This window comes from Salvelinus alpinus, chromosome 35 (genome assembly GCF_045679555.1).
Source record: "Salvelinus alpinus chromosome 35, SLU_Salpinus.1, whole genome shotgun sequence".
Classification (NCBI taxonomy): domain Eukaryota; kingdom Metazoa; phylum Chordata; class Actinopteri; order Salmoniformes; family Salmonidae; genus Salvelinus; species Salvelinus alpinus.
The window spans coordinates 19,198,044-19,217,178 of NC_092120.1; the positions used below are offsets into that span (position 1 = coordinate 19,198,044).

The 19,135-nt window shown below is 42.6% G+C and overlaps 2 protein-coding genes and 1 non-coding gene across 5 annotated transcripts in view; all 3 read left to right on the plus strand.

The window, feature by feature from the left end:
- The first annotated feature begins 121 nt into the window (after positions 1-121).
- Positions 122-177, plus strand: LOC139564725 (U7 small nuclear RNA). Its single transcript, XR_011672819.1, has one exon. It is a non-coding gene; the product is annotated as a U7 small nuclear RNA (small nuclear RNA).
- A 1,866-nt stretch (positions 178-2,043) lies between these two features.
- LOC139564121 (lysophospholipid acyltransferase 5-like) lies at positions 2,044-13,905 on the plus strand. Of its 2 annotated transcripts, none has more exons than XM_071383330.1 (13): positions 2,044-2,200; positions 4,895-5,002; positions 6,445-6,554; positions 6,924-7,017; positions 7,368-7,405; positions 8,185-8,363; positions 8,496-8,604; positions 8,738-8,824; positions 9,097-9,263; positions 9,559-9,706; positions 10,323-10,478; positions 10,736-10,867; positions 12,147-13,905. In XM_071383330.1, exons 1-12 carry the CDS (start codon positions 2,116-2,118, stop codon positions 10,853-10,855), a joined length of 1,401 nt encoding a protein of 466 aa, XP_071239431.1. In that variant the 5' UTR covers positions 2,044-2,115; the 3' UTR covers positions 10,856-10,867; positions 12,147-13,905. The 2 variants fall into 2 exon arrangements, with proteins under 2 accessions (XP_071239431.1, XP_071239432.1); XM_071383331.1 differs by having other exon boundaries at positions 6,448-6,554.
- Positions 13,906-14,647: 742 nt separating this feature from the next.
- The window catches only part of LOC139564122 (calsyntenin-3-like), a 37,383-nt gene continuing 32,895 nt past the window's right edge, over positions 14,648-19,135 (plus strand). Inside the window, exons 1-2 of one of the 2 annotated variants that reach the window (XM_071383332.1) lie at positions 14,648-14,984; positions 16,071-16,137. In XM_071383332.1, the coding sequence (XP_071239433.1) occupies positions 16,071-16,137 (67 nt within the window). In that variant the 5' untranslated portion in view covers positions 14,648-14,984. The remainder of the gene's footprint in view (positions 14,985-16,070; positions 16,138-19,135) is intronic. The other variant, XM_071383333.1, reaches the window with a different exon arrangement.

The following is a 19,135-nucleotide window of genomic DNA, read 5'->3' on the forward strand; positions in this document are numbered from 1 at the left end:
TTGTCTTTTAATACTTTAATAATTCTGAAACATATTTTTTGTACGCCTGATTGGAGCTAACTCTAGCACAAACACTGACCGTAAAACCTACAACTACGCTTGTGACCTTCAAACGGTTATGGAAAATTTGCTCTTTTAGTATTTGTCTAGTAGGCATCTTCAATTGAAGAAGCCCCCGATCTCTGTTGAAAATAAATGATACAGTTGACCCTTCTATTTACAGATTGAAGGAGAGTGTAGATTTACGCAGTAAGGCCGAAGGGTGTGGTATAGTGGGCATATACAACAAACCCCGAGGTTCCTTATTGTTATTAGAAACTGGTTACCAGCGTAATCAGAGTAGTGTATATAAATGTTTTGTCATACACCTGGCATACGTCTGTCAGCCAATCAGCATTCAGGGCTCGAACCACCAGGTTTATAATTGGAAATCACTCACTCACTGTATGTTATGAAAACCTGAATGGTGCAGCGGTCTAAGGCGTCACTAAAGACCCGGTTTCGATCCCGGGCTGTATCACAACCGGCCGTGATCAGGAGTCCCATAAGGCAGCGCAGAATTGGCCCAGCATTGTTCAGGAAAGGGTTTGGCCGGATAGGCCGTCATTGGAAATAATAATTTGTTCTTAACTGACTTGCTTAGTTCAATAAAGGTTCAATCAAAAACATTTTTATCATGGGGTAGTAATCCTGATGTAGATTTGAACACTCAGTGATGTCAACCCAGCACTTTAGCTATTAGTTACGCCAAAAGATCAGAACACATTGACGAGGTTGCTTTTATTGGGTTAAGGTCGTCACTGTATGTTAGATACAACAATTCAATAGGCCTATTTTTGTAAATTTACTGATGCTGAAAAATTGATAGTGTCGGTACAAAAAATAAACATTGACATGGAAAACTGAAAACTGCTGCTGAATAAACAAGTAGATCATCTCTATCCTCCTTTTCATTTTTTGTACATGTGAATAAATCCCACTGTAGGCAATATGCACCCCACCATGTTGCTTTCACCTGTCCTGTCATTTCAGATCATCAGTGCAGAAGAGTGCAGAAGATGAGGAGTGAAGACAGGTAAAGAAGCCGATTCAGACTATTAAACTGCGTCACCCTGTACATTATCAATCTTGATCAGTTTACCTTCCCCAAATTCTAGGCCCATTTTGTGATATTTACAGCCATTTCTGATCATTAAAATAATAATATTGTAGTCTTTCTAGGGGCAGAGCGAGGTTTTGAGGCACGAACAGGTTTCCAAAGGTTACGGTTTGGGGAGCGGTAATCGTTTTTTAGAAAGGTCAGGTTTGTTACGTACTTCAACTGAACGGGAAGCAAGTCCTTGTGCTTCGCCATCTGTCAGGGCCCAAGCACGCCCGACCGTGCTTTCGATGGCCGTTACAGGTCATCCCTATCCTACTTCTGACACACCTACTTCTGACACAACTGTGGTGTTAATCTATAATTATAATGCCCACTAATTCTTGAAGAATAGCACTTATAAATTCCTCAATGTACAGCTTCAAAATCAAGTTAAAACTGTCATGTCGTTGACCTCATGTCATGCACTGTCAGTACCATACATTGCAACATCTATGAATGTAAGTGTTGGGGGAACACGATACTGGTGGTGCATGCACTTGCCTCGGCAAACATGTAATTCCTCACTCAGGCCACACGGGGGGGATTTTACACCACTGTTGGAGCAGCACTGACAACAGAATGCAATATGATTTTAGGCAGTGGATGGAGGCAAAGATTTTCTACTGTATTGATGGTGTGTCGATACAACCTAATGTATTTTTGCCCACAACAGTTTTTGATGATTTTCTTAACAATTTAAGATCAAAATGCACTATATCACAACAGCAGTAGGCTGCATATTATTTTACTTGAATGAGAGAGGTTGCAGTAGATTGAACAGATGTTGCGAAATTTGGGGGCAAAAGAGATTGAAGGTCGATGTGGTGACAAAGGGGAAGAATGAACATTAAAGAAAGAGGAGGGGAAAGGGGTGGGGAGCACTGAATCGACAAGGGCAGATAAAGGAGAGAGTGGAACGCTCACAAAGGTACACATCTACGGAATCACCAGAGCCACTTCCGCCCACACGAAAGATGGCGGCTCCCTTGATGGAGAAATTGTCGGAATCTTTAGGTTCCCCAGAACCTGCGGTTCGACTGATTCTGTCCGTTTTAGTCGGTGAGTTCAATTTAGTCATCTCTGACAGCTTTCAGTATACGCTCTGACATAACCACGTGTCAATGTAATATTGAGTTACACCTTTAAAACAGTATAACTACACACACACACACTCCGCTAAACCAGGTAACGTTAATGATGTATCTTGCTCAGCTGCAGTGACTAGCCAGACTAACGTTGGCTAGCTAGCGAGTAGACCCGCTGGCAAGCCGAAATATGACAGTAGCTAAATGCACTTAGCTAGCCTTGTTTTTGACAAGCTGACATGACAGACGGACTGCAAGGTTGAGCGGGCACAAGACTTCGCAGAACACATTCTTCTCTGCTGACTGTCAGAAAAACATTATTTCATGTTTTAGCGAACTAGCGATTATAGCAGACGATGTTACTACAAGCGGTTGTGACATAGTACGGACGGGTTTACTTTACATGGTCGGTTTATCCCAGGTAACGTTCACGTTAGCTGGGTGTCTTGTCATCTCTGAACTTTGCTCTGACACATGAACATGTTTTTCTTCTGAAGTCACATATGCTGGGATTGACTAACAAATAGTACAGTACACCAGTTACGTTCATTGTCTTATTTCAATTGCCGTTGCTTTTCAGCTTCTGCTATCCTGATATGATTTATTCTTGCTGTAGCCTATAATTGTAGATATCTTACCTTTGGCCCATGTTGACAATCTTGTAAATGTTTAGAATTTATATAAACTACAATACTGCCTTTAACAGTCATCATTGTGAAACATTGACGTATCAGAGTGCAAGTCCTCCCCACCTCTATACTTTTTGGAAGTACAATTAAATGTGATTACTTTTAATTATGGTGCCCATGTCTACCCTTGTCAGTTACACACACACACCAGTAAACTGTGAGTGGGGGTGTGTGCAGAGTGGTTAAATTGGGGGGGTTCTGTAATGTACTAACCTAAACTATATGCACCAAAAGCACACATGACAACAAAACTACAGGCTCTTAATTAATAAACTGCTGTCATTGGCAGCTGTTAACCCAATTTCTTCACAACCAAATAGCATGGGATTTCTGTGTAATGCTCAGAAAATGACATTCCAGTGGTGTGACTTTTCATATTTAAACATGAAAAGTTACTCTGCTTTAGGCATAAACATTTTGAGCTGAATCTCTCACTTAATTTGAAGTGTCCAGGAAACGAAAACATCAACGATTGGTCAGTGTTTCCAGAAACTTTTTTTCTTTTCTTTTTTTTAGCAGTGGTGGCAAAGGTGACAGTGGGACCTTTTAACATATTTGTAGAATGACTGAGAAGGTCAGTTCTGGTGACTTTTTTTATAAGGACATTCCACTACCATATAAATGGAATAAAATTATGCTGACACAATCTAAAATATAATTTGCCCCTCCAGCCCAAACATATTGGTCCATAGTATCATGATCTGGCAGGTGCGCTATTTAGCTAAAAGCGTTAGGCTATCACCTGGCTGTAGCCCAACTGATGCAGCATGGTGGCTAATAAATGGGCTGAAGAATGGGATTGCCCATCTACATTTACCCCATTGGGTTAAGAATTAGCTACATCGCAAACTCTAAACATGATCTTGTTGCTAGTTAGCATCATATTGATGACTTGAATGTCCCAAAAATACAATGTATACACTGTACACTATGTTACTGTAAATTCCAAATAACTTTTGTTTAGTGGTATTACAGTAAACTTTACAGCAAAGTATTGTTAAACCAGTTTATTTAGAATTGACAGTAACTGGCTGCCAGTAAGTTACCGTAAAAGTAACAGGATATTTATTTAAGTGTAGGCCTACCTGTTACACCTGACCCATGTTACATTTGGCCCTTATCTCCTCTATGCCCTTATCTCCTCTTGTGAACAGCGAGCGCTAAACACACCTAAACCATTCTGCCCACTCCACTTTTACAGAAAATTTTACAGTTAACAAATGTGTAGGAGTTGAGAAATAATAAATACAGTAGTAATGGAAAGCTGGGACCCTCTTTTTTTTTCCTTCTTTTTTTTTTAGCAGTGGCCATTAACCCCTTTCAAATGTGTGGTTGTGACGGTGCATTGTATGCGTACGCCCAGCCATGTTTTTTTCTCTCTCTGTGGTACATACAATTTGAAAGTGTCTCGAGATAAATATAATTTTCTCACGTAGAATGTGAGAAGCCAATTGAAAAGGTAAACTATTCTACTATGGGGGTTTTCTGGTGTTAGGCTGCTCATGTTGTTGGCTGAGGAAAAGTACATGTGGACTGCAGCGTCTTCAAAGTGCGTCACGGCAGAAGTATTTTTTTTACATGTTCCACATTTTTTGGGGGTATGGGCAACAATTTTATAGTAGTTGCGCAGGCTGTGCGAGCAGTCAGAAAAGTGGGTGCACAGAGAGTCTCGTATGCGTTGACTACATTGGGCGGGAGACACGGGGTACAAAACCATTTTTCTGATTTGATTTTCATTAGATCTTGTTGTAGGTGGTATGATTTTTGCCTAAGGTACAGAACCTCAGCCCCGGCGAGCCCCAGACCAATTGCATCCCTGGGTGTGCACTGATGAACGTCTCTGTTTTTTTATCTTGAGGTTGCAGCACTGAACTACAAGTTCTTCATTTTGCTGTCATCACTAAGGGCTCTTTTCTAGAATGATTCACTCGTGTTGATTTCACATGTTAACGGTCTCCTCCTTTCTGTCGTTCCTTCAGGGTACCCCTGTGCCCTGCTGTACCGCCACTTCTTCTTCCACCAGCCACCCACTGTCATTCACCTATACCACGCCATCTCCGGACTGTCTCTGGCGGCTTTCAACTTTGGTGAGACGGGAGGGGACGGAGGGAGGCAGAGAGAGGCAAATAGAGAAGGAGGGAGGCAGAGAGAAAGGAGGTGGGGAAGTGGTGTGGGGGAGGGAGAGAGGAAATTAAGGAGGAACTTGGTAGGTATTTCAGCTCATGCCGATACATTTGTAATACGTTAAAAGGATTGAGAAGTTTGCTATGACCAGGAGCCTATTTTTGAGCAGTGCTATATTAAATAAATAGTCATCAATGGCTTATAACAATTTTGGAACATCTCAACTTCAGGTGAAGAAGAGGTGAGAGAGCAGGTGGGTTGTTGACCCTGTAGAAAACAAGTGGCTGGGGAATGAGTGGTGGGGGTAGGGGAGAATGGGAAATGATTTCATTATGGTGGTGATGTTGTCAGGGGAACTGTTGCAGAGTTGGGATGGGGACCTGTTAACTCGGGAGGGAGGGGGTGGGTGGATAGTGGAGGAGATTGAAAGTGTTTGGGTAAAGTGGCTCATTTATGAAAGCCGTGTTTGCCTCGCCATTACTTTGGTGCGGTGGGAGTCGGGTTGCAAAATTCTGGAAACTTTCAATAAATTCCCTGGTTTTCCAGAAATCCAGAAATGCCCTCTTTGTTTCAAATGAAATATTTTGATGTTTGCCGTTTTGATTATTGCTTCTGTGCCGTACATAGAAAACCCCCTAGTGTTTAACGCTGCAAGGGAACAGGGCCTAGAACAGGATGTCAAAGGATGTCAAACTCGTTTCGACCCGTGGGCCTGATTCAGTTTTCACCGAGGTCTGGTGGGCTGCACACAAAATTGGTTATGTTTCCTCACTGTCAAAATTACCAAAATACAGTCCTCTATCCATCGTTTTTGGATTTTTCGATGCTCCCTGACTTTCTAGCTTTCGTTTCACTGATTGATAGAAAGCTGGACAAAGTGAAGAGACTATAAACCTAGGTCCTTTATAATTTCTACCCAGTTTCGATTTGGTTGAGCTCATAAAAGTATTTTGCTCAAAACACCCACGGGTGTATGTTTGACGCTCCTGGACTAGCTCGAGGTCTATCATTCAATTTGTACGCTATAGCTAGCCTAAGCAGTAACCACCAAGTCATGAGTAACTGTGAAGAAGTAAAGCGAGTTTGACAGACTGAGGGGGGGAGTCTAGAGAGGGATGGATGGTTTGAGGTTTACATGATAGTACGGGATTAATAACGCAACCATTTTTTCCCCTTGTTCTCTGCTCCACTTGGATTTTACAGCAGGTCTGTTGCACTTTTTCTGTCTTTGTGGAATCAGTTTTTTTTAATCCTCACTTGATAACCTGTGTTGACTTGCTCATCTTCAATTTGCAAGAATACACTCTTTCTTCCTCTGTTTCTATCTTTCTGCGCTAATATCTATCCATCTGCCCCTTTCCCTTCCTCCCTCTGTCCCTCTATCATTCCATCTTTCTGTCTCTTTCAGGCACCCAGCTCTATCACTCTGCATTATGCGTCCTTGTCCAGTTCCTGATGATGAGGCTTATGGGAAGGACGATAACAACGGTCCTGGCCAGCTTTATGTTTCAAATGGTGAGATTTCTCCCTCAATCTTTCTCGCTCCTTTTTTATTTTTCTCCTTATCTCTGTCTCTTCCTGTGTTCTGTTGTGATGCGGGGGGTCAGGTGATAGAGGAAGCTTCTCTCGCTCGTTGCCGCTCCCTTGCTACGGTGGTTGAAGAGCTGCACTGTCAGTGTGTGTGTAATTTCTGCTGTTCATGTTAGGATATCCTCTTCCTCTGTCACTTTTTTCTGTTTCACTGGAGTACTGAAGCGCCGTAGAACACTGCCACTGTATGACGTAATGCTCTCCCTCCTTTTTAAGTGCGATTGTAATCATTGTTTTGTGTGTTTTGTTTTGATCAAGCCTGTCTTCTTTCTTTATCCCCTTCTCTCTCTGTAGACATACCTGCTGTCAGGCTACTACTACACAGCTACAGAAGAATACGATATCAAGTGGACCATGCCCCAATGTGTCCTTGCACTCAAACTTATCGGTATGTTCACCTCATCACTAACACCCTCCCTCCGCTGCTCTGTACTCCCCCCCCCTCTTTGTTTCCCACTTATTTTGTGTAACACCCGTTGCTGAGCGATTATTTGTCCTATTTCTTTTTATTTTCTTAGTGACGACTTGTTGTAGTAGTTGTTCATTAGCCTCGGAGATAACATGGATCCTATTTTACGTAGTACAGTATACTAAAAATCCTACTAAAATCCATCATGGTTTACATGGGTGCAGCTGACGAACATCTACAGTCAAAGTATTCATTCCAATGATCATGGCAATCCTAGGAGCTTTCATAACATAGTGACTGATGCCAATTTGCGTTCTCTTTGATTTCAGGTTTGTCATTTGATTACTATGACGGTGGCCAGGAACCAGTGAGTTGATTGATCTCTCTATTGCCGTTTTGATTATTGGTCAATTCTGTGTGGATTTTTTTTTTTTATCTCTGTTCTATTTGTTATTTTGCTCTATCAGTGTACTTGTCTGTTTGTGCTTCAACCTCTTCCAAGTCCTCCTCGTGTGTGTGTGTGTGCGAGACAGTTTGGATGTTTGAGCGAGAGACTTTGTCCACACACCAGTCAGAGATGAGTTGAGGTAGCGTGTGTTTGCATTGAGGAAGTTATCCATTTACAAACAGGCAAGTGTCTAGTGGTCATCATTCATTACGATGTTACTCTGTACAGTTGCTGCTCACCTTTTCTGTATGTAGGGGGGCCTATAGGGCTCTGGACGAAAGTAGAGCGCCATGTAGGGAATAGGGTGTGATTTGGGACACACCCGTAATCTGGCTACTGTGCTCACGGGTTTGCACTTGGAAAAGCAGCAGTTTTATGCCCCCTAGTTAAATGCCTGTTTAGTCATATTTTGTTAAATTGAGTTTGCGGTCAAACCGTGGGCCGCTTTCAACAAGAACCCTGTGTAACTGGATATGCAGCGAGCTCAGCCAGTGACTGTGCGCTGTTAAAAATGTCTCTATTTCCTGTCTTTTTCTTTCCCCCTTTCACTTTCCTGCTACCCTTTTCTCTTTTACACAACCTTTCCCCTTTTACTCTAAATCCTCCAAACACTCACCCTTCTTTCTCCCTCTCACTGGCTCCAACTGCTATTCTCCACCTCCCTATCCTCCCTCTCCTCCCTCTCTCCCCCCTACCAGTCCAAGTTGAATGAGGAGCAGAAGAGGTCAGCCCTGGCCAAAGTTCCCTCTCTGCTGGAGGTTATTGGCTTCTCCTACTTCTACGGAGGCTTTCTGGTGGGGCCCCAGTTCACACTGCGCAGCTACCAGAGGCTCGTCAAAGGGGAGCTCACCGACTGCCCCGGACAGCCACCTAACAGGTAGAGGAGGGGAGGCTGGAATGGATGGAGGGAGGGCGGACAGGGAGGTGGTGGTGGGGGGGGGGGGGGGGGGGGGGGGGTGGTGAGAGGAAGGGGATGGATACATGGGTTTACTTAATCTTTTTCTTTCAGTGTTATACCTGCTATGAAGCGGTTCTCCCTTGGCCTCCTCTGCCTGGTGATCTACGCAATATTCAGTCCCCACTACCCAGATAGCTATTACCTAACAGACGAGTACGACGTAAGAAAGCCTTGCTTTTGCACCAGCATTCCTGACGCTTAACATCAGATTTGAAGCCAAAGCCACATTTCCATACGTTGTTCTGTTTGACAAATGTAACCGTCCAAAATCAAATGCGAACGTGTCTCTTCAGGCCCAGCCGTTCTGGTACCGCTGTGTCTTCATCCTCCTTTGGGCCAAAGTCATCCTGTACAAATACGTCAGCTGCTGGGTCATAGCGGTGAGTAGTAGCACGATGTAGCAGCACTTGGTATGCAAAAATGTCTCATTTCCAGGCAGCACCCACTTCAAAATAACAACAGACACGCCTGTCTCCACATACCTGTCAATCACACACAGATTAGTTCCACTGGGGCACACCTACGTCAGATCAGGTGAGAAGAAACTGGTCTGGGAGCCCAGTATATCAGCGGGGCCCTATATTTAGGTTTTTCAGGAGGAAGTTATTCAAGTGTGTGTAAAAGGAATGAATGTCTGTGTTTTGTGACTCAGGAGGGCGTTTGTATACTCTCTGGGCTCGGCTATAATGGGCTGGGTCAGAATGGCGAGTACCAATGGGACGCCTGTGCAAATATGAAGGTGTGGTCGTTTGAGACCACACCCCTTTTCACAGGCACCATCGCCTCCTTCAACATAAACACCAACGCCTGGGTGGCCAGGTTAGTGCCTGACTAAAACTCTTAACTATTTATGGCCAGGTTAGTGCTTTCTGGGATCCTTGGGGCATCCCTACCCTTACCTTAACCATTTAAAATTCCACCTTAATTGGGTAAGGACGTCCCAGGGATCTTGGATAGTGCCTGATTTTTAAAACAATGTATGGCTAGGTTAGTATCTGTCAAAGTGGTAAAGGTCTCTTTCGAAATAGATTTAAGCTGTATAAATACAGGTTTAATTGAAAACATATATACTGGTATATCTAACAGTATTTGGTGGTTTGTAACACTCCTCCAGGCACGTGTTTAAGCGGTTGAAGTTCCTGGGCAATAAGCTCCTCTCTCAGGTGACCGCACTTGCGTTCCTGGCCATCTGGCATGGCACACACTCTGGATACCTCCTCTGCTTCTCCATGGAGTTTATCATCGTAAATGTGGAGAGACAGGTACGAGTAAATAATGGAATTTAATAGAATTTTAATAAAGCACTACTTGAATACTGAACTTCCTGCTTTTACTTCCTGCTTTACTCCTATGGCTGCTTGTCCACCTATCACAGCACAGTGGCTTGATTGGGAATGGCTGTTCTAGTAATTATATTTATATGGAAACAAGCACCAGAGAGAATCCTGAGGAGACAGGAAAATGTTTTCAAAGTTGTACACGGCAATGTCTTGACCACGGTGGGAATGTACCGTATGTATTTTTTTTAAATTTAACCTTTTTTTATTTAAGGTTAAGAAACCTATTTTGCGAGGGCGACCTGACCCTCAGTAGTCAAAACATAGTCGCGTCAAACATTGGGAGCATATAAACAGTGTGCATGGCTTTTCACCTTTCTCTTTGTGATGTTTTCCATACTCTGGATCTGTGCATTTTAAACCTCGTCAAGAGGAGACAACCTGTCCGTGCTAATCTATCCTCAAGCGGGTCAACAACTAAGGGTTCAAGATCTCCATTTAAGCTATTGGAGGATTCTTAAACTCTCTGCCTTGCTGCATTACTGTGTCCGTGTCCATAACTATACCTTTTATACTGTATGCCTATCCCTGTTTGTCTCAGGCCCAAGCGCTGGTGAGGGACAGTCCCCTGCTGACCCGCCTGGCCAACAGTTCCCTCTACCCCCTCATCTACCTGGTCCAGCAGTTCATCCACTGGCTCTTCATGGGCTATCCTCTGGTTCCCTTCTGCCTCTTCACCTACGACAAGTGGCTCAGGGTAATAAGCAGCTTAGAACGCGTAATAAGCCTACGGAATGTTGTCATAAGCATATTGCAACACATTTTTATTTTATTTACTTGAAGTGGCTAAAGGTAGCTGGCAGTTTGTAATACCACAAACATGTTAGAACTGAGATCATAGATTGTGTGAGTGCAGTTGCCTGGCATATGTTTAAGCTTTTGACTTGGGTTGGGGAAACGGCTGTCTGGATGAGGATTTTAATGTGTTCGGTTTGTCATCTTTCTGTTTTGCAGGTGTATTCGTCCATTTATTTCTGCGGCCACATATTCTTCTTCACGTTGTATCTAGGCATCCCGTATCTCCGCAAGGTGCTGGTACCTAGAAAAGAATGGAGCGAGAAAAAGGAGAACTAGGAACTACGTTGGGTAAATGCAAGCTTCTGTATAGTTTTCCCAGACTTTTCTGTGTTTACAGTAAGGCTGTGGCGATTTATTGACTTTTGGATAATGATTTAAAGGGATAGTTCACCCATCTTACAAAATTGTATATTGTCTTCCTTACCTTGTCCATAGACAGCTTACAGGGTATGACAGAAATCCATGCTTTGGTTTTGTTTACCTGGCCGCTGTTTCAAATGCTAACGTTTTAGCATTTGTAGCACAAATGCAAGTCAACGGTAGCTGTATTAGCATTTTTTTGCACTAAATGTCCAAATCAACGTATCAAAAACTGTAAGTTACTTATAGATGAAAAGCATTTGAAACAGTGGCTAGGTAAACAAAACTTGTCCATAGACTGCTTACAGGATAAGGAAACCAATATGCCATTTTGTAATTTGGGTGAACTAGCCGTAAAAAAAAAAAAATCTCAGTTTTGCTGAGAGACAAAAACCGAGCTTGTAATGTATCATAATGCGTCTGAAAATGATCTAGGACATACCTAATGTATACAACACAGCTTTGGTGGCACCTACGTCTCAGAAATGTATGATTTTTGACCACTTGGAACTTTAGGAAATGAAGCTTCCCCTCCCAACAGTGCTGTACTGCCCGTAAAATGATTGCTGCCCTCGTTGAGACATTACCAACTTTACCCTCTTCATGTAAAAATGAAAAAATGCTATTGGGTAAACTATATCTACTTGAAAATGAAGTCGAAAGTCCTAAAAGCAATGTATTAAAACAATTATTATTCATAATTGGCGGTTATACGATTATTGTCCTAGTTTAGACTTAATACCCTGTAAACACATTCCCTATGTTTCAATTATTCATTAGTCTCCATATTGGCAAAAGGTAGTTTCCAGATAATGATTTAAACTTAAAGGCACCGTTTACCCCAAAAATGACTTGACAGATGTTTTCATACCTCCATAAATGGTATAAATTCAAAATATGCAGATCTAAAATGAATGGGAAAGATTCCGATCCAAAACAAATGCTGCCAACTTTTCCCACATTTGTTTGAGATTTAGGCTTACAAGTTTCTCCTAATGCATATAGAGGGATCTTCACAACATCTTTATGAATAGACAGAAACAGAGGTAGAAATGTCGTTGTAGCTTATGTTACTTGTGGATATATGATAATGGCATAATATTTATGATGATGGATTGGATTTATATAGTGCTTTTCCATCACATGCTCAAAGCACTTTTTGTATGGGGGAAAAGTCACCAACTAATCACGCTCTTCTTTCTCTCAGGTCTCTGGCTGAATCTCCACCCAGGATGTGACTGAAGGGAACTGTGACTTTTAACTAGGAGCGGATCAGAAAATATTTTACACATTTTTCTTTCTATTTATTTTAGTGTTTTGGACAGGACGCACGTTTTTTTGGGGACTAGGGAGATAAAGGTACAGGAAATAACCATTATGAGCCAATCATAATTGTTATCTTGATTTTAGAAAACTTGAGAGACTGAAGTCTTGTATACACAGACTATTGCACTCGCCACTCACGGGCTCTGGATCCGTAGGTGGCTCTGTTTTATGATCTCTCTTCCTGTTTCAACCCTCCCCTCGAGTCCATATACATGGTGTATACAAAATATCCTAATATTGAGTTGCACCCCTCCCCGGCCTCAATTCGTCGGGCATGGACTCTACAAGGTGTCGAAAGCATTCCACAGGGATGCTGGCCCATGTTGACACCAATGCTTCCCACGGTTATGTCAAGTTGACTGGATGTCCTTCTGGGTGGTGGACCATTCTTGATACACATAGAAAACTGTTGAGCGTGAAAAACCCAGCAGCGTTGCAGTTCTTGACAAAAGCCGGTGCGCCTGGCACCTACTACCATACCCCGTTCAAAGGCACTTAAATCTTTCGGCTGAATTGGCACACAAACACACACACAATCCATGGCTTAGAAATCCTTCTTTGTCCTGTCTCCTCCCCTTCATCTACACTGATCGAAGTGAATTTAACAAGTGACATAAATAAGGGATCTTAGCTTTCGCCTGATTCACCTTGTCAGTCTGTGTTCCTAATGTTTTCTCTACTCCGTGTATATAGAGCCTGCACAGACATGGCTATGGTTCAGGCACAACAGAAATGTTTATGGCACTTTCAGATTTAATGTAAAGATATTAATTTTGTTGAGAGAACAAAAAACCAAGGATTGCTGCTCTGATGGGAATTATATATTTTGGGGAGGAGTGTTTTCATTGGCCAACACTCACTCACAAGAAGCACTGTACACACTAACACGTGACTCGAAAATGGCCTTGTATTATCAACTAATGTTTTTACATTTATTCTGGTTTCAATTCAGATTTTGTTTCCGTTATTTCGTGACGAGACTGGATTTTATAGCTATTTTAGGAGGGTTTTACGATCAACCATTTTGTAGCTTTGGATAAGATTCCGTGAAGGGATTTCAATGCTCTCCTCTTCCCCATCTCCCTCTCCTCATTACCTTTTCCTCCTCTGTCTGCCATCCTCCTCTCACTCCATTGCCCCCCCACACCCTTCCGGCTGTCTCTGAACAAACTGGAAAACAAACTCACAACTAAAACAACAGGTAACCAAAACCACCACTTTTACATTGAGTGACATCACCATACCAATGTCAGCAGCATCACAAGTGGTCTCCAGCGAGATCTAGCACCTTCCTCGATCTTTCTTAGGACCTGGTACAACTTCGCCCTAACCACTGACGCAAGGTCAGATCTAGAATGTTTGACCTGTCAGATACTCTGTTCCTACATCTACCGCTATCCTTTTCCAATGCAGAGACACATTGGGAGAGCAGTGACTCACTGTAGCAACAACCCAGATTTTAATAATATTTTTACTTGTGGTAATAATTAATTGATGTGAATTAATTGTTATTCCAGAGACTACTTTTTTGCCTTATTGCTACCAAATGTACAAAGGAAAAGAGAAATGGGGGGGGGGGAAAGAATTTTAAATACATTTTTTTGTAATGTTCATTAAAATGCTGGATTTTAAAAACCAAAGAGGTGTGTGTGTCAGTGGTGTGAAGTACTTAAGTTGTTTTTTGGGGGGTATCTACTTTGCTTTACTATTTATATGTTTGACAACTTTTACTTCATTACACTCCTAAAGAAAATCATGTATTTTTTTACTCCCTGGCACCCAAAAGTACTCGTTACATGTTGAGTGCTTAAGACTGGAAAAAGGTCAAATTTTCACACTTATCAAGAGAACACACATGGTCATCCCTATTGCCTCTGATCTGGCTGACTCACTAAACACATGCATTGTTTGTGATTTATGTGTTAGTGTGTATCCCTGTCTATCTGTACATTTTAAAAACAAGAAATTAGTGGTGTCTGGTTTGCTTAATATTAGGGAATTTTAAATTATTTATACATGTATATTTGAGCAATTCCATTTACTTGTGATACTTAAGTATATTTAGAACCAAATACTTTTATTCAAGTATTTTACTGGGTGACTTGAGTCACTTTCTATTAAGGTGTCAATACTTTTACTCAAGTATGACAATTGAGTACTTTTCCTCCACTGGTGTGTGTACACGCTGTCTGGCAAAAGGGGTGATATGACGTCATTTTGCAGTCAGGGCGGGGAAAGGTAGTGGCTGTTAAGAGTGCCCCCAGCTGTCAGTCACTACATGTAGACAAAAAAAAAATATTATGTTGCGCTGAAATGAGTAATATCATGCGTTGGCCCCAACATCATCATAGTGGATTCAATAAACAGAGAGAACAGTGCAAATTGTCAGGGAGCTAGAATTGGAGCTGGAGCTGAGAGGACGCAGTGTGGGCGGGTTAAACACGGAGAGGGAGGGGACGTCAGCGTTATATTCCCATCGTTTTTCCCCCTTCATACGACGTCTGCCGAAAACAAGGACATCGGTATTGAGATACTATCCGTTCGTATCACTGTCTTGCATCAAACCGAGGCGTACACATTTGAGCATCTTCAAGAGATCTGTGTATGAAATCCCGTTACCTGCGCTTTAGATTCTTTGCGTCGGAGGATAGCTGAGCTGCAGAAGCACGGATGCTACGAGGGTTAGCGTTGGGTACCAAAACACCTCGCACTCACCACGGTAATGTGAAATTGACAGCGGCTTTCTTATGTTTTTGATTGTAACCAGTATCTATGTCTTTGACAATATTTTTTAAGGGTCCAAAATATAGATCTGCTGGCGTATGGTGCCAATTGATGCACCTATCAATCAATATGGGGTATAAAATCGATTAGTTATTGTCGCATAAACGCATGTCTGCATCACCTCTGTGTAGCCTTGAACAACCTGTGTTAACTCATTTTGAGCAGAATATATATTGTACGCCCCTCTACACAGTCTCGTTTAAGTTTTGATTTAATATTTAGGCCTAGGCCTAGATAGGCTTCGATTTTACGCATGGCAGTGAATGGTAGAATGTGGGTATCGTGATGCCAATAACGGCTCAATAGACCATGGAATCATTTTGGAAACCGTGTCAACCTACTGGCACGGACACTAAAGCCTAAACACACCCACACAGGCAATGAGTAGGTGCGTGCATAGGCAGCATATTGGCCTGTATGGGCTATAACATCACTGTATCATTTACCATCTCAAAATGAACAACAGCATAACTAGACACTACTGGGCTATACGTTACAGCTTTTTATTATGCACGCCAGTTTGTTTTGATTCAGTCTAATGCTCCATTTTATTGTACCATTTTAATGTGCCAATTCACTACCAGGACCTGGGTCCATGTGCTGTCTTTTTACTGGGCTTTTGTTATTATGCGTTATTATGCCTATTCTGTATGAGGTGAAAGTATAGCGCCGGAAGATTCCGTTGGATGTAGACTTAATGTATTAGGATTTTTACTGATGTGTATTTGTCTGTCCTGGCATGTCTAGTCTAGTCTATGTTCTCTACACCTCAGCCGATCTTCCAGTGCTGGTCGGTTTAATGTGTCAAACTCATTCTGCGGCAGGCCGAGTGTCTCCTCCCCAGTACTTCATTGATGAATTAAGGTCACTGATTAGTTAGGAACTCACCACACCTGGTTGTATAGGTCTTAATTGAAAGGAGAAACCAAGAACCAGCCCACTCGGCCCTCCGTGGAATGAGTTTGACGCCCCTGCATGTACTGTATTCCTCTACCCTTCTACCTTTCCTTTCCTCCCTCAGATGGACAGAATGAGTTGTCTCTCCTTCCTCCTCCTTTGCTTGACTTCGGTTGCCAGTGGCAACAAAGGTCAGTTTCCTTTCCTTTTGACTGTTAATTGTGAGAACCGCTGAAATGATGTTTTTCTCTATTGCCATGGGAGCACAGATATCTGTAGTCATGCTCATGGCCAGGGCCCTTTGGTTGCTGCCCCCTAAACTAGAGGGAATTCAATCATATATCCACTCACCGTGCTCAACGTCATAATATATCACATTATATGTCTGTAATGTGTGATTACATACACATCACCATTATAGAGTGTTGTCCTGCATGTAGCCTGTATGTATGTATGTATGTATGTATGTATGTACAGTGAGGGAAAAAAGTATTTGATCCCCTGCTGATTTTGTACGTTTGACCACTGACAAAGAAATTATCAGTCTGTAATTTTAATGGTAGGTTTATTTGAACAGTGAGAGACAGAATATCAACAAAAAAATCCAGAAAAACGCATGTCAAAAATTGTATAAATTGATTTGCATTTTAATGAGGGAAATAAGTATTTGACCCCTCTGCAAAACATGACTTAGTAGTTGGTGGCAAAACCCTTGTTGGCAATCAGAGGTCAGATGTTTCTTGTAGTTGGCCACCAGGTTTGCACACATCTCAGGAGAGATTTTGTCCCACTCCTCTTTGCAGATCTTCTTCAAGTCATTAAGGTTTCGAGACTGACGTTTGGCAACTCGAACCTTCAGCTCCCTCCACAGATTTTCTATGGGATTAAGGTCTGGAGACTGGCTAGGCCACTCCAGGACCTTAATGTGCTTTTTCTTGAGCCACTCCTTTGTTGCCTTGGCCGTGTGTTTTGGGTCATTGTCATGCTGGAATACCCATCCACGACCCATTTTCAATACCCTGGCTGAGGGAAGGAGGTTTTCACCCAAGATTTGACGGTACATGGCCCCGTCCATCGTCCCTTTGATGCGGTGAAGTTGTCCTGTCCCCTTAGCAGAAAAACACCCCCAAAGCATAATGTTTCCACCGCCATGTTTGACGGTGGGGATGGTTTCTTGGGGTCATAGGCAGCATTCCTCCTCCTCCAAACACGGCAAGTTGAGTTGATGCCAAAGAACTCCATTTTGGTCTCATCTGACCACAACACGTTCACCCAGTTGTCCTCTGAATCATTCAGATGTTCATTGGCAAACTTCAGACGGGCATGTATATGTGCTTTCTTGAGCAGGGGGACCTTGCGGGCGCTGCAGGATTTCAGTCCTTCACGGCGTAGTGTGTTACCAATTGTTTTCTTGGTGACTATGGTCCCAGCTGCCTTGAGATCATTGACAAGATCCTCCTGTGTAGTTCTGGGCTGATTCCTCACCATTCTCATGATCATTGCAACTCCACGAGGTGAGATCTTGCATGGAGCCCTAGGCCAAGGGAGTTTGACAGTTCTTTTGTGTTTCTTCCATTTGCGAATAATCGCACCAACTGTTGTCACCTTCTCACCAAGCTGCTTGGCAATGGTCTTGTAGCCCATTCCAGCCTTGTGTAGATCTACAATCTTGTCCCTGACATCCTTGGAGAGCTCTTTGGTCTTGGCCATGGTGGAGAGTTTGGAATCTGATTGATTGATTGCTTCTGTGGACAGGTGTCTTTTATACAGGTAAGAAACTGAGATTAGGAGCACTCCCTTTAAGAGTGTGCTCCTAATCTCAGCTCGTTACCTGTATGAAAGACACCTGGGAGCCAGAAATCTTTCTGATTGAGAGGGGGTCAAATACTTATTTCCCTCATTAAAATGCAAATCAATTTATAACGTTTTTGACATGCGTTTTTCTGGATTTTTTTGTTGTTATTCTGTCTCTCACTGTTCAAATAAACCTACCATTAAAATTATAGACTGATCATTTCTTTGTCAGTGGGCAAACGTACAAAATCAGCAGGGGATCAAATACTTTTTTCCCTCACTGTATGTATGTATGTATGTATGTATTTTGCTCAATGTGGTGATGTTGCTGTATGTGATTCTGTGTGTAATTGACAGCATGACATTCCAAGGAGGATCAATCTTCTTCTCTGAGCTAGATCACCGTGGATAGCCATGACTCTTGATTTGCCAACATTGCTCCAGTGATTATCACGCTGGAGACTTGGAATTAGACTGAAATGGACAGAGTGGGGGCCGAAGGACATCAGCGAGGGCGAGGGAGGAGAGGAGAAAGGCAGTGAAGCTGAAAGACAGGGAGACCGAAGTGGAAAGGAGAGAAGGGGAGCAGCAGTGACGGGGGAGCAAAAGGAGTCGGTCCAAGGAAAGAGATACGGAGACGCAGCGTGTGTGACAGACAAACAGTCAGATAGTTAGGAAGGGCGGGTGGGGAGAGGAAGAGAGCGAGAGAGAGATGGTGCGTTAAATCAAGTGCCAGTGAGAGAGATAAGAGTGTGTGAGAGAAGGGCAGAGAACGATGGGATGTTGTGTGGAGAGAGAGAGAGAGAAAGTGAGAGAGATGGAGCGAGATGGATGGAAAGAGATGTCTCTCAATCTGTAATCCCGGGTGTAATCTGCAGCCCTGATGTTCAGATTAATACTGTATTGCAGAGAGATGCAGAGAGGGAGGGAATGGGAAAGAGAGACAGGCGGGGAGAGAGGGTTAGAGATAAATGACAAAAAGAGGGACAGAGCAGAATCTTGAGGACAGGCAGTGTTCGTATCAGATTAACCATTGAGGATGGCGAACACTAGCCTGGGCATGACTCACCAGCCTGGTCACACAACCAAAAGGGTGTACTACAAAGCAAGATCAAGGCAGCTAACTTGCCTGAATACTCTTAAAAAACATTTGTAGTTTTTATAAAGATAAGCTTGTTGTTGGTCTAATTGACTCAACAACCAAACATACATCCCACTGGGGAAAAACTAGATGAATCAGTTTTGTTTCCACGTCATTTCAACAACAAAAATCAATGCGATGACGTTAAATCAATGTGGAAAACTGGATTAGGGAAAAAAGTCATCAGCGTTAGGGAATGAAGTATTTTTTGTTCACCCAACTTTTAACCTAAATCCATGGTGAAATGTTTGGTT